Raw genomic sequence first — 14871 nt, 5'->3', positions numbered from 1 at the left:
CGGTAGCAAGTGTCAGCCCTGTTCGGCTGAGGAGGAGGAGGAGGAGGCAAGAGGGGCCAGGGCTGTTGAGGACTTTATGAGCCACTTTATTGGGCTGAGCCATCTTTGGCAGCATCCCACACAGAACAGAAGCTGTCACCAAACACCTGCAGTCAAAATAGCTGTATTTTCTTGTTTTATATAAAACACAAAGCATACACATAATGTTTTTCAATCCATTTATGTTTAAAAGGGCACCGTCGATTCAGTCTGAAGTTGCTTTTACATAAATCATGTAAACAGAGACCCAAGCCTAGAGTCACTGAGATATCATTAGCTGGGGAATGCATTCCCAAGTAGCTTTTGTACACCAAATGCAGTCTGAAGAAAAGGGATTGTTAACAATTTTTTTTTCAGTCAGGCACCCACACCCTCCCTGGTATTGCCTTCTGCACTCAGCCAACCCCAGTATTTGCTATGTACCAAGTTATTTGCAAAATTATGTGTTTGATGTATGTACATATCCATTATTCTAGGAGCTGGTTCCCTGCATGCAGGTGTCCAAAGGGAAGCACAAGGATCATGCACTTGCTGACCATACAAGGTCCAGCAAGTGTTCCACTCTCCATGGAGAGTGCTGTGAATGACCATGCAGGTTGGTGAAACTTGACTGCCCCCTCCAAGAGCTGGAGGTGTCAATCCACTCCAGTCTCCAAGGGCAAGAGCTTTTTTCATGAGTCTTCTAAATGTAGGGCACCAAGACATGCAGTGGGCGTGTGGGGTGGGCTGTCCAGTTTGGACTCTCAGGGCCACTTCCTGTGTCTTCCACCCAAGCAAAGGGCCTCTGACACCACATGCTGTGGCAATCAAGGGCACCAAAACCTTAGTGAACACCTGAGGGAGAAACAGGAGGAGCCTAGGAAATGCTGCTCGGCCATCCCCACAACTAATTGTGCTACACCAGGCCCACTCTGCTCCATTTACTGCCCTTCTACCACCTGTGAGTTACTTGAGTTACTTTGTACTTCTCTAGAGATTTCATGTTGTACTTCTCCCTGCAGACTTTTTTTTTTTTTTTACTCAAACTGTAACAATTTTGGTCTGGTTGCCCAGCTCTCACCTCGGCAGCAGTGGTCAATCACTGACTTGCAAAAAGCTCCAAAGACAGCTCCTCAGGTGGGAGGATGGCTGGCAGGACTTACCCTCTGAAACTTACACACACCAAAAATAACAACTAGCATATCAGCAGAATGATTAAGAGAAAAATGCTTTCATTTCAGTGCCCTTAACAGAAATATCTATTATTCAACTGTTTGCTCAGGAGTAAACAGAATAAAACCAAATGCAACTTGTTAGAATGACAAGTTTTCCCTCTATCTTTCACTCCTACAATCTTATTTTGTGCACAACCCCTTCATGGCCAGCATTTACATTTTAATGATTTATTATACCACAATGTTGTAACACAGACACATGTCCGAGGCAGCCCCATGGATGGGAACAGACCCTACTGCCATCCTATAGCAGACAGCTTTGTTCTAGTGACATGGATAGAGGTTGTCTTACACTAAACAGCTTATTTATATCACAGAAAGTACAATTTTTACAGTGCTTCACACCTTTTAAAAAGAACAGTCTTGTATTTAATATTCTTCAGTCAGTAATCATTGATGTTGGCACAGACAAATCATCAAACAAAATGCACAGCTCTTGCTTAGATTGACTTGGTGTGGTGGGACAAACATAATTTCTGTCTATTTGTGGTCAGTGGGAAGTTAAATCGTCTGTATGAGATAAAGATGTTTTAGTGCTCAGGAGTCCTCCTCCTGCACAGGTTTGGGAGAGGGGAGTCACAGCATCTGCAAACCCAGGACAAAATTCAGCATTGGCACGTGTCTTTCCAGGACTGGAATTCTAAAATTCACTTCTTTCTGATAATCTTTTCTAGCAGTTCCCTTCACAAGGAGGCAGCTGAAGTTTTGCTTTGTTTTTGCCACAGGAAAGGACTTGAACAGTTCAAAAAGAGAGATGGCTAGGTGTGTTTCTTTTTTTTTTTTTTTTTTTTTCTTTTAATGTACAACCTCTATTAATAGGTTTTGTTACTTTTAGTTTTCAAAGTTCAAAAATATAAACTCTCTAAAGTGCATAACTGTACTTACATTTCATAGAAGCTATCTGAAATTCTAGCAATATACCATGTAAACAGCAGTAACTAAGCATCAGAAAATGCTACAATCTCATCAGTTTAAAAATAAAATGTACTGTTCCCTGGATATCGTTTATCAAGATTTGTCAGGGAAAAACCCCAGCTGGTGGGGGTGTCTTAGGTTGCAATGCAAGATGTAACCAAAAGTGTTCTGTTACCAACTGTTAAAACCAGGTGGGGCAGTTTTCTTTATCTCTTCCACCACCAGTCCTCCCTCCAGGCGATTATTTTCTGATAATGGGCCATTGAGTCTTACAGGTGACTGATAAATCACATCCTCCCATTGTGAGATGCTCCGCCCAGGGCGGGGAGCCAAGCATTCCTGCCTGGATAAAATCTGGTAGTTGGAGCACTACAAGCAGCCTTTTTCCACTGGATCCCCAGAGGAAGACCAGGTCTATCTACACCACCACTGGACCTTCAGAGGAAAACAACACCCTTCTACGGGGTCACTGCTTCAACAGAAGCACATCTGCCACTCCAGGACTGCAGCCACCATTCCAATTGGACTGCTACCAACACCCTGACCCACAGGGTGCCAGGTCGTATTCTGACTCTGTCAGTGGTTTTGTACTACTACATTTTATTTTAATTTTCCTAGTAAATTGTAGCTCTGACTTGGGGTCTCCCACTGGTTTGCTTTCAAACTATCATGGGGGATATCACAGGTGTAGGAAACATTAACGACTGGGTTCTTAAGAACAACAGGGTCCTTAAGAAAAACAAAAGCCTTGGCCATGCTTAGGGGAGGAGGGCATCTGGTTGAAATTCTGTTATGTTTCTCTCTGAGGGGCAGAGACACCGTGAGATTCGGGCAGGTAAAAGACAGGGCTGGGGCAGTTGCTAGCTCTGGGTTTTGGAGGATGGTTGGAGCTGCTGGTTGGGGAAGGGAATTAGCTCTTGCTGCTGCTTCCGCTGCTGCTTTCCCAGCTGCCTCCCCCAGCTCTGCTCTGCTCCCTGCTCTGGTCCCACTTCAGTCTCATCTCACTTCCACCATCATGAACAAGAAGCAGCCATTCCTGGGCGTGCCCACGCTGCTGGGCTACCTGCCAGGGCTGGGCTGCGGAGCCATGGGTTTCACCACCCGCTCTGATATCGGCCCTGCCCATGATGCCAATGACCCTGTGGACAACCGGCACGCCCCGCTGGGCAAGAGAATTGTGGGAGACCAGATGAGGAAGTACCAGAAGACAGATGATGATCATGGGGATTTGAATGACACCAACTATGATGAGTTCAATGGCTATGCTGGGAGCCTGTTCTCAAGTGGCCCCTACGAAAAAGATGATGAAGAAGCAGATGCTATTTATGCAGCTTCGGGGATGCATAAAGAGGATGGATGAACGCAGGAAAGAAAGGAGGGAACAACGAGATAAAGAAGAAATAGAAAAGTACTGTATGGAACGACCCAAAATTCAACAGCAGTTCTCAGAGTTGAAACGGAAATTAGCGGAGGTTACTGAGGAAGAGTGGCTGAGTATTCCCGAGGTTGGGGATGCCAGGAACAAGCAGCAGAGGAATCCTCGTTATGAGAAGCTGACTCCTGTCCCCGACAGCTTCTTTGCAAAGCATTTGCAGTCAGGGGAGAATCACACTTCTGTGGACCCACGCCAGACACAATTTGGTGGACTGAATACTCCGTATCCAGGGGGTTTGAATACTCCATACCCAGGAAGAATGACACCAGGCTTGATGACACCTGGGACAAGTGAATTGGATATGAGGAAGACTGGCCAAGCCAGGAACACCTTGATGGATATGAGGCTAAGCCAGGTGTCAGACTCTGTGAGTGGCCAGACTGTAGTGGACCCAAAAGGATATTTGAGAGACTTGAATTCTATGATTCCCACAAACGGAGGAGATATCAGTGATATAAAAAAAGCCTGTTTGCTCCTGAAATCTGTCAGAGAGACCAATTTTCATCATCCACCAGCCTGGATAGCATCAGCCCAACTGGAGGTCACTGGCAATCTCCGGGTTGCTCGAAACCTCATCATGAAAGGAACAGAGATGTGTCCTAAGAGTGAAGATGTTTGGTTGGAAGCTGCTCAGCTTCAGCCAGGAGACACAGCCAAGGCTGTTGTGGCCCAGGCTGTGTGGCACCTGCCACAGTCTGTGTGGATCTATATCAGAGCAGCAGAACTGGAGACAGACATCTGTGCCAAGAAACGTGTCCTTAGGAAAGCCCTTGAACATGCTCCACACTTGGTGGGTTTGTGGAAAGCAGCTGTGGAGCTGGAGGAACCTGAGGATGCCAGGATCATGCTGAGCCGGGCTGTTGAGTGCTGTCCAACCAGTGTTGAACTGTGGCTGGCACTGGCAAGACTGGAGACATATGAGAATGCTCATAAAGTCCTTAACAAAGCCCGTGAGAGTATCCCAACGGATCGTCACATCTGGATTACTGCTGCCAAACTGGAGGAAGCCAGTGGAAATACCCAGATGGTGGAGAAAATAATTGACAGAGCCATCACATCTCTTAGGGCTAGCGGTGTGGAAATCAACAGGGAGCAGTGGATACAGGATGCCGAGGAATGTGATAAAGCTGGAAGTGTGGCCACATGCCAGGCAATCATGAGAGCTGTGATTGCGATTGGGATCGAGGTAGAAGATCAGAAACACACCTGGATGGAAGATGCAGACAGTTGTGTTGCTCATAATGCCCTGGAGTGTGCCCGAGCTGTTTATGCCTATGCCTTGCAAGTCTTCCCGAGCAAGAAGAGTGTGTGGCTGCGAGCGGCCTACTTTGAAAAGAACCATGGAACCAGGGAATCCTTGGAGGCTATTTTGCAGAGAGCTGTTGCTCACTGTCCCAAAGCAGAGGTGCTGTGGCTCATGGGAGCCAAATCCAAGTGGCTGGCGGGAGATGTGCCAGCAGCCAGAAGCATCTTGGCCCTGGCTTTCCAGGATGACCCCAACAGGGAGGAGATCTGGCTGGCTGCTGGGAAGCTCGAGTCGGAGAACAGTGAGTGAGGAGGCTGCTGGCAAAGGCTCGCAGCAGTGCCCCCACAGCAAGGGTCTTCATGAAGTCTGTGAAGCTGGAATGGGTGCTTGGGAATATTGCTGCAGCCCAGGAGCTCTATGAGGAAGCCCTGAAGCACTATGAGGGCTTCTCCAAACCGTGGATGATGAAAGGACGAATTGAAGAACAAAAAGAGCTGGTAGAGAAAGCACGGGAGTCTTATAATCAAGGGTTGAAAAAGTGCCCCCATTCCATACCCCTGTGGCTTTTGCTGTCCAGGCTGGAGGAGAAAGTTGGGCAGCTGACTAGAGCAAGAGCCGTCTTGGAAGTCTCGCCTGAAGAATCCAAAGAATCCAGACCTCTGGTTGGAATTTGTATGCTTGGAGTACCGAGTTGGTCTGAAGAACATTGCTAACAGTCTGATGGCCAAGGCACTGCAAGGGTGCCTCAATTCAGGAATCCTGTGGTCAGAAGCAATTTTCCTTGAAGCGCGACCACAATGAAAGACCAAGATTGTGGAGGCTCTCAAGAAGTGTGAACATGACCCATATGTCCTGCTGGCTGTGGCCAAGCTGTTCTGGAGCGAGCGTAAAATAACCAAGGCCAGAGAGTGGTTCCACCGCACAGTGAAGACAGACTCTGACCTGGGGGATGCCCGGGCCTTCTTTTACAAATTTGAGCTCCAGCACAGCACAAGGGAACAAGAGGTGAGGAAGCGCTGTGAGAATGCTGAACCTCACCATAGAGAGCTCTGGTGTGGTGTCTCCAAGGCCATAGAGAACTGGCAGAAAATGATTGGAGATTCTTGTGCTTGTGACAGCCAAGCTGAAAAATACATTCTAGAGTGTGCTGGCCTCAGCTGCCTCAGCGGTCTCTGTAGGACTTAACCTGCCCTTTCAGTGACACAGATTTTGAAGGACAGTGTTGGGGGTTAGGTTTCTTTCCTTCCATTCCTTTTTACTTACAGAATTCTTTCCCATAAGTTGCTAGGAAACATTAACGACTGGGTACTTAAGAAAAACAAAAGAAGTGGCCAAGCTCAGGGGCGAAGGGCATCTGTTGCATTTCTCTTATCTGGAAGTTTCTCTCCAAGGGGAAAAGTGGGCAGGTAAAGGACAGGGCTGGGGCAGTTGCTGGCTCTCTCTCTCTCTTTTCGCTTTGGAGAAGGATGGTCGGAGCTGTTGCTTGGGGGAAGGAATTTGCTACTGCTGCCAGAGCCCAACCCAGAGCTACTTCTTCTGCCATGGGGTGAGCCTCTGCTTGTGAGAGCAGCCACTGAACTGGGACCTTATGAACACCCACCTCACTTAGAGAGGGACCTATCCTCATCTCCTCGGGTGCCTGGGATCCTGAGCTCACCCCTCTCTGCCCTGCTGGAAGCCAAGCTCCTCTGTCCCACCCTTGCTGCTTCTTTGGCACTGCTCCAAGCTTTCACTGCACTCCCTGCCTGCCAAGACATCCCGCGGTTCTAGCCACAGCTCTGGAATAGCTTCTGATACATCTCCTCTACCACCCCAGGATTTTTGCTCATTCCTGCTGTCCCAGCTCGCTGCTTCTGAGAGTCCTGCTGGAGCACTGGGTTCACCTGCCCCGGGGGTTTCTGAAGGCTTCCCTTCAAAGCACTTTTTGATCCGATCTGTCTGCCCAGTTAACACACCCCAAGGATCAGAGCAGATCCCATCTCAGGAGATGGGAACTCAGCATCTCCGAAAAGCCAAGCCCTAGGTCAGCACACAAGTCCTCAGCACTGTTTCAAAATACTAAATTCAGTCTTTGCTGGTTTTATATGGAACTGGCAATTCTGCAATTAATAAAAAACCAAACCAAGCTGTGAGTGCCCATCCCAAGTGCTTTCACTAACACACCTCTGCCTTACCCCATGTCCTGGGGTGACTTTATGATGCTTGGATCCCCAGTCATCTGTTCTGTTTATGCTGGATATTAAGTTCTACACCTTTGAGGCTGGTTCTGAGAGCAAAGGGGGCAGCAGAAGAAGGGCACAGTTTGTTATCAGAAACTGCAGTGGCTCCTCCCGCATCCTGCTCCTGGACTGTGCTGTCTGCAGACAGACAAGGGACAGAGCTCTCTTTTGTTTTTTAGTTAGTTTTTAGCTAGCGGAGGCAGAGAAGTTCCCTGGACTGTGGCTTTTCCTTTTCTTGGAACTCTTCAAAACTGCTTTGGACCAATATCTCAGAAAAACACCGGGAGTTCATGCCTGTGGCCCACAGGGGCTGGGACGCTGCATTCCAGTGCCAGAGGGACTGAGAGACACGCAGCGAGCTGAGCTACACCCCACAAAAATGACTTTCTGAATTTGCCGTCACTTCAGAACAACAAGAGGTTTTATTGTTTGGTATCGTTCATTGTTCATTTTTCATGTTTGTTGATGCCTTGCTTGTTAAATAAACAGTTTTTTTCCACTTTTCTCCAAGGACATCTTTTCCTGAACCAGCTGGGGCAATTTGCCCTAAACCAGGACACCCACCCTGATTAGCAAAGGGCACGTGCAGCCCATGACCACGTTTGTAAGAATCCAAGGGATCCTGAAGAGACCAAAATAGAAGCAATTTTGGCAAGAACACACACAGCACACATAGCAAGTGAAAGGGGATAAAGTACCCTTACATAAGTACCACAAACTAAATACAACTATTCGTGAACCCACTTGCCCTCAATGAAGAAGGAAGGGGGAGAAGTTGTTCTGGGAGTCCTTTTGGCTCCTCTGGTGTGACATGCATGAGGCCTGGCTACAACCAACACTGGATTTCATCTTGGTTATTTGGCTTCTGTACATTGGCAATGATTCCCCCGGGGAGCTGAAGAAACCATTACAGAAGTGCCTTCCCTTGGGTGTCACAGTAGACCCTGGCTCAGGGCAGACCAAGGGGTGCACATAAGCCTCTGGAATGGGAGAGAGAGCCCAGGAGTCCCAGGATGGTGGAACCGTGAGCCCTCAGTGACATGGTGTCCCTGAACTTGGGGCCTTCCTCTCCTTCAGGCAGCACCTGTTTGACGTGAGCACCTTGCTGGAGCTTAGGTTAATTTTCTTTTGTTCCTTCTTACCTACAGAATTTCTCCCATAAGTTGCTAAGAAGCATTAACTACTGGATACTTATGGTACTTAAGAAAAAGAAAGCGGCCAAGCTCAGGTATCTGGAGGGATTTCTCTCCAAGGGGTGGAGATACCCTGAGAATTGTGCAAGTAAAGGGGTGGGGGCAGTGGCTGGTCTCCATCTCTCCCTCTCAGCATCAGAGGATGATCAAGCTGTTGCTGACTGCAGGGAGGATTCACTGTCACCGCCAGATCCCAGCCCTGAATGCTTCTTCATTTCTGGGGTGAGCCTCTGCTTGCGAGAGCAGCCACTGAACTGGGACCTTATTAACACCCACCTCACTAAATGAGACACCTCTCCCCATCTGCTCGGGTGCCTGGGATCCTGAGCTCGCCCCTCTCTGCCCTGCTGGGAGCTGGGCCACCTCTGTCCCACCCTCGCTGCTTCTTTGGCACTGCTCCGAGTTCTCGCTGCGTTGTAGCCCCGCAGCCCCTGCCTGCCCAGGCATCCTGCAGTTCCAGCCACAGCTCTGGAATAGCTTCTGATACATCTCCTCTACCACCCCAGGATTGTTTTACTCATTGTTTTCTGAGAGTCCTGCTGGGGCAATCGGACCGGCTGCCCCAGGGTCTGTGGAGCAAAGCCTCTCTTCCCTCCCTTCCCGTCTGGGCCGAGCCACCATCACCATGCGCTCCCTGAGCCTGTGCCACAGCGCCCCTACAGCCATGGAGGAATCACTGCACCGCCCCGCCCCGCCGGGAGCCAGCAGCGCCCCTGCTGGCTGTGCCCAGAACTGCACCCAGTGGGAAAGTGCCTACGGCTGAGAGAGGGGCTGGGACTGGGTTCTGTTTGGTGTTAATGCTGTGTTGTTGTTGTTTGTTTGCTTTATTATACACACTAGTAAAGATCTGTTATCCTTATCCTCATATCTTTGCCTGAGAGCCCCTTAATTTCAAAAATTATAATAATTCGGAGGGAGGGGGTTTACATTTTACATTCCAAGGGAGGCTCCCGCCTTTCTTGGCAGATGCCTGTCTTTCAAACTGAGACATACCTGAATCAGGTGTCCCAGGACTTTCTTTTCTGAAAGTCATAAACAATTTTGGAAGCAGTAAATTGTCAAAGCCTGCACTCGAGACAGGTGCCCTTTCCACAGACAGAGCACAGCTCCATGCTCTCAGTTTCCTGTGGTGTCCTGTGTACTGCCATACCTCCTACACTGGGAAGAAAAGCCCATCCTCCGCTGCCACCATAAGTGCTGCTACTGCACCCCACACAAGAGTGATGCACACAAAAGAAGAAAATTTAGGTGAGTGAGTTTGTGGGACCCCGGTGTGGACTGTTCAGCTTGGGCTCAGGTGTCTGTATCACAATGAAGCACACTCATGGGGTGGGTCTTCCAGATATTTACCCTATATTTGACACCAGATATTTCACCAACCACCAAAAATCCCAAGGGATTCTGACTTAAAGCTTTTAAAACCTCTTCCCTGTTGCCCAAACGTGGTCAGGACTCAGTATCACCCTCCAAGCAGAACAAGCTGGTAAGAACCTTGGCGCCATGGTTCATTTTCTTTACCATCCCAAACATGCAGGTACTTCCTTCTACTTCGGTTGAATTGCCCATCAAAAATATGGGAAGAAAACCCAACTCAAGCCTGGGCAAAACTGCAACTGACACCAGCTCTGGCTGATGACCAGGAGATCATTACAGCATTTCTCTAGAGCAACAGACGATGCTGGACTCCAAACCAGTCAAAAGTCTGAGCAAATCTTTACTGTAGCTACAAGAGAACAGTCTTGGTGCTGCCTGACCTGTGCCCTAACATGAGATTGGTCAGGGCACGTGTCTGTTCAACTCAAGTAGAAGCCATTTGATGATTTCATTATTATTAATCCTATTTTGCCTCTTGCTATAATATCCTGGGAAAAAGGAACAGCATGGCTGGCTTTGATATTCTAAACATTACAGGATCTGTAAGCAATTCAATACAGAAGAATCCCTTCAGTGCAGTCACTGAGCGCAGTGTTGTCTCCTACACTGGCAAACTCCATTTTGGGCATCAGGCCTGGAGAAACAGTGGGCAACAGCAAATGTAGAGAGTTACAGAGATCCACATTTCCTCCCTCTCCCACCTCTGGGAATGACCCTTCAGTTCCCAGGGAGCTCCTCAGCTCTCCCAGTCAGGCTCCAGCTGCATCCACTTCATGCATTTGTCCGTTTGATGCTCTCTCCTCTTCGTTTATTGGCAAAAACAATCTCCTTTTTTACATGATCTTGGAGCTAGTATCTCTCTTACTGATCAGGACTTCCAGCAGCTTCAGCTTGGCCTTAACCTGCTTGTATTCATTGTACTCTTCAGCCATGGGAGTGCGGTCTTCTTTCTGCACATTCCTAGCGGGAGTGAAAGCAGACCATGAAGATTTCTGTAACAGGAAGCCTCCCTCAGCAGCCTCCCTCTGTCCACCAACAAGACCTACAAAGCAGCTCCTCTCCCCCAACTCCTGATGAGGGAACAAGACCGAAACATTTATCCTTTGAAAGAAAAACCAAACAAACAAAAAAAGGGGCAAACAAGCTGCTCCAACAAAGTGTAGGATGCTTGTGTGCTGAGGCTGAGCACAACCCCACAGTTCCAAATGCAAAATCCTACTTGAAACATGCCCTGCTTCCCTAAAATCACCAGCTCTGCAAAACAGCTGGAAAACACTTTAGAAGCCATCTGAGTGTCAGCCTATGAGCCTGGCAAAAGAAAACACAGTTTTCCATCTTGGCACCACACCACATCTTGGCACTTACATGAACAGGCACACTCATGCAAAAGAAGATGGTACTTGATCAGATTGCTCTTGGCTTACAGGAAAATTTTAAATTTTCAGTGATTTTACAAAAGCCACTAAGGATGATGGCTGGTAGCAACAGACAGCCAAGATAAATTAAGAGTATAAATATATAAAAACATTCTATCAGCTCATTAATGAGAGACATTTTCCTAAAAAAAATAAAACCAGTTACACTAAGGCAGAAATACTTGATAAAACTAGTGTCTGAATAGCTCACGGATAAGCAAGAATAGGACAGAAATCACTAGGGAAAAAACTAGTTATTTTAACATTGAATAACTCTTCCACCATTCTGAATGTGGGTAAAGCAATGATAATGGTTGTGAAGAAGAAATACATAATACTAAATTCAGGTAACTTTCTGTATTTGGAGATCTTTGTATCTGCAAAACAGACTAAAAGTAGCTGAAGAACAGAGAGGCAGCTGAGAAATCGTTACCTTCCATTTTGTCGGAAAAAGTTATCTTCAAAGTCTCTCAATTTTTTTCTGATTCGCTTTTTCTCTTCTCTGACTTCTTGGAGCTGTTCTAACAGTTCAGGGCTGTTGGGTTTAAAGATAAATGAGATTATCCATATGTACGCAATAAAACCAGGAAACATACAGAAAACCTACAGATGTTTAGTAGTACATATGCCAAGCAACGGAGCTGCTCCTGGAAGCAGCTCTGGCAGCCTCACATTACTTGAAACAAAAAGCTCTCTGAATTTAGTTCAGCAAAATGATCATAGTCTTAAGCTGCAGCTTCTAAGGAGGTCAAGTGTACACTTCACAATTTACCACTAGCTTCTATGAAACTTAACTCCTGCAGATGGGTCTGGGTTTGGTGACTTTTTATAGGATCAAATTCAATGGTCACAACTTGGGGCTACCACCCCCATGTGTCTGCACCAGACTTGAAACTAGCAAAGCTCATTCCACTTGACCTCTCCAAAACATGAAAAACCTTCTGGAGTGCAGGGTTTTCATGATAAATGCTTGCCACTGGTGGAGTTACTATTTAGAGATGGAATCCAAAGGTGCAAAAGCTAAGTATCGGTATCAGGACAAGGTAGTTTCTTTCCAAACCCTCTCTATGAGGGTCTATTGCATTTGAAAATGAAACACATAAACTTATGCCTCAGATCATAAATAGGAAAAAAACCCTAGACTTTTCTGACAAATCAAAAGCTATCTTAGCAAGAAATAACTTTTTGCAGTTGCCTGCGAATTCAACATACATGGATGCTTCATGGAGATTTGAGAGCCCCATATCCTGATTGCTCCTAGATGGAATCTTATCATCCACTGGGGAAACAAAGCCATCAGCATCATCTTCTAGTTGATCCAAGAGGCTGCGCACACTGAAATCTGTTTTTATGGTAATTGTGAGATCCGGCTTCACGTTGCTGTCCTCCTCAGACCCCTCCTCTTCTTCCTACACCCAGGGACAGAGCACCCCCACAACAAGACAGGTTATTGCTTCCCTTCTCAGGAAGAGGCTCCTCCTCTCACCACATGCACTCGGGAACAAGAAGTGGAAAGGCAGAGCAAACACTTCAATTGCCAAGCAATACACAGGACACCAGAAGACCATCAGTAAGACACCCTAGAACCAAAGCATGACAGAGAAATTGCCACCACAAACTCAAATTGGTTAAGGAGACCCAGAGCGACACAACTGAGAGAAAAAAAAAATACTTGGGGTTCAGAGCAACCTGTTGCTTTGTTTAGTTTGTGTATTCTGACTTAAATGAACACATTTACAGTTTTACACATACTGTCCAAGGGACACCAGCCATCCTCTGCATTTCCCTGCAAACATTTCCTAGCATAGAGACTGCCAGGTTAAAATGCGGAATTTTCTCTCAAAAGATGCAGCTCAACAGCTCTCTCTAATGGCTGAATTCAAGACCTCAAATGCTCATACAGCGATACCAGTGAGCTCAGATGAGTCTTACAATTACCCAAATGTGGGATATGATTGACTGTAAAATGACTGCTGCTGCTAACATGTTCAAACATTAGCTCTGATGATTTTGCTGGAATACACTAAAAACTGGAGTGGAAACTCTGCACAGTGCAATTTCCCATTTCCTCAATGCACACTGATGAACTGGTTGTGTTCCAATTAAAAAAAAAAAATAATAGGCATGAGATTTGGAAGTCCCTGCTGCACTTGGTATTCACCAGTTCACTGTGTTCTCAAAAATAGGGCTTGTCCTGAGACACTGTCCAGAAATAATTGTAATTATCAGGGAACGAGGCCCAGTCTCTTATGTATGGAGACATTTCTAGAAGGCAGTTTTCAACCTTAATGTAAGGAACGAGGCTACTTACAGAAAGCAGCAAATGCCAGCATGGACAGTAAATCTCTCAAATATGTATATAAGTACGTGTGTAAATGTATTTATTGTACAGCCACATAACTCTAGCCAGGAAGGATCTAAGCACATGAATATCTTTAAAAGCTTTTGGGGGCTAATATCACTGAAGTCTTCAAGACAAAAATGTATTGTAGCACCGGAATCAAAAGCAGACATTTTTAAAATTTGTTTTTTCATGTAATTCCTCGTGAATAGTTCAACTATTCCTAAGAGACTGGTCCCATGTTTCCAGCAAAAAAGGAGAAGGTAACACCAAGACCTGGCTTAGTCCAGTAAACTCTCAGTGATTTATAAATGCATACATTTAAATTAAATTATAGTTTGCCCAGAGTTTTCTTTTTAATTTAAAGCTCTAGGCCATGATGAAACATTGCAAAGGCACAGGCTGAAAATTACAATCAAGATTGAGGCTGGAGGGTGAAAAAAACATTATCTGGGAAGAAGTTTTGAGTAGCAATAATAACAAAGATATAGAGAAGCTTGAATGTATCTTAGGAAAATCTGCAGGGAAGTTGAAGCAATATTTAGCACACGATTAGACAAGACCCATTTCTCCAGACATCAGCTGTACAGTTTAAACAGAAAGCACAAACCAGCAGCCATGTACTGTTCTTAGACCCTACCAACAACTCCAGGCTGAACTGGGGAGGGGACACCACCTTTCACTGCCATTCCCTGTCCCCAGGAGTGCCACCCTGCCCAGACTGGGAAGGGCTGCAGCAGGAGAACACGGATCCTGCTGTGCCATGGAGGAGGATTTGCTAAGTCAGTCTAAGCAGTGAAAGCAGCACACTTGGCTTTAGAGGAATCTCTCTGGCAACAAAGGAGGAGCTCCCATGCCCTTTTCTGGGAGAGCTCCTGGAAAGAAAGCAAAAGGACAATTTCCATAAGCAGTGTGACAAAGCTGCTCCTGAGGACGGATGCAAGGCGTTTTCCTCACAGATAGCCACGAGCCTGTCTTGCCTCGCTGCAGACACCAGTGTGCTGCCCGAGCCAGCAAGCCGCTCAGGAGCCAGCCTCCTGCCACGGGAGGCCACAGTGGAAAAGAAAGTGTAGAAATTTCATTTAGACCTTGGAGCCAACACTCTGCATCTGGTTGTCACAAGACTTCTGAAATAATTTTGCTCTTAAATACAAAGGAGCAAATTAAAAGGATTCTTAGCCAGAGCTTCAACAGAAAAGGCCCTCTAAGGCCTTCCCTCTAAAGTCTCACATAGGAACCTCACTTTAAATCTGCAGCAACATTTACACCTTGAACCAGAATGATCTTCATACATGAGATTCATTTAGCATGCACCTGCTTGGATTGTTAGGCAATCATGAGGCATTCCAGAGTTATAAATGTTAAATCCCCAGAGTATCCTATCATCGGCACTCCCACAAAGCAAGAATCCTAATGATTTTTTTCAACACAACATTCAAGATATTGTACCAAAATGTTTGTTAAAGTCACCTCAAAACAC

The 14871-nt window shown here is 46.4% G+C and overlaps 2 protein-coding genes across 12 annotated transcripts in view; one reads left to right on the top strand and one right to left on the bottom strand.

Moving 5' to 3' along the window:
• The first annotated feature begins 46 nt into the window (after nucleotides 1-46).
• LOC119700308 (pre-mRNA-processing factor 6-like) lies at nucleotides 47-7581 on the top strand. Its single transcript, XM_038135208.1, is given in 5 exon segments — nucleotides 47-3513; nucleotides 3515-5153; nucleotides 5156-5471; nucleotides 5473-5949; nucleotides 5951-7581. Coding segments are annotated over 5 exon segments (3063 nt in total). The 5' UTR covers nucleotides 47-2922; the 3' UTR covers nucleotides 5991-7581.
• Nucleotides 7472-14871, bottom strand: part of FAM13A (family with sequence similarity 13 member A) — a 149151-nt gene continuing 141751 nt past the window's right edge. For all 11 annotated transcript variants that reach the window (XM_038135197.1, XM_038135192.1, XM_038135193.1 and 8 more), the window contains 3 exons: nucleotides 12263-12459; nucleotides 11484-11585; nucleotides 7472-10595 (listed from right to left, as the gene is read on the bottom strand). In XM_038135197.1, coding sequence (XP_037991125.1) covers nucleotides 10469-10595; nucleotides 11484-11585; nucleotides 12263-12459 — 426 coding nt within the window. In that variant the 3' untranslated portion in view covers nucleotides 7472-10468. The remainder of the gene's footprint in view (nucleotides 10596-11483; nucleotides 11586-12262; nucleotides 12460-14871) is intronic.

This window comes from Motacilla alba, chromosome 4 (assembly GCF_015832195.1).
Source record: "Motacilla alba alba isolate MOTALB_02 chromosome 4, Motacilla_alba_V1.0_pri, whole genome shotgun sequence".
NCBI lineage: Eukaryota > Metazoa > Chordata > Aves > Passeriformes > Motacillidae > Motacilla > Motacilla alba.
This window is presented reverse-complemented; position numbering and strand designations above follow the sequence as displayed.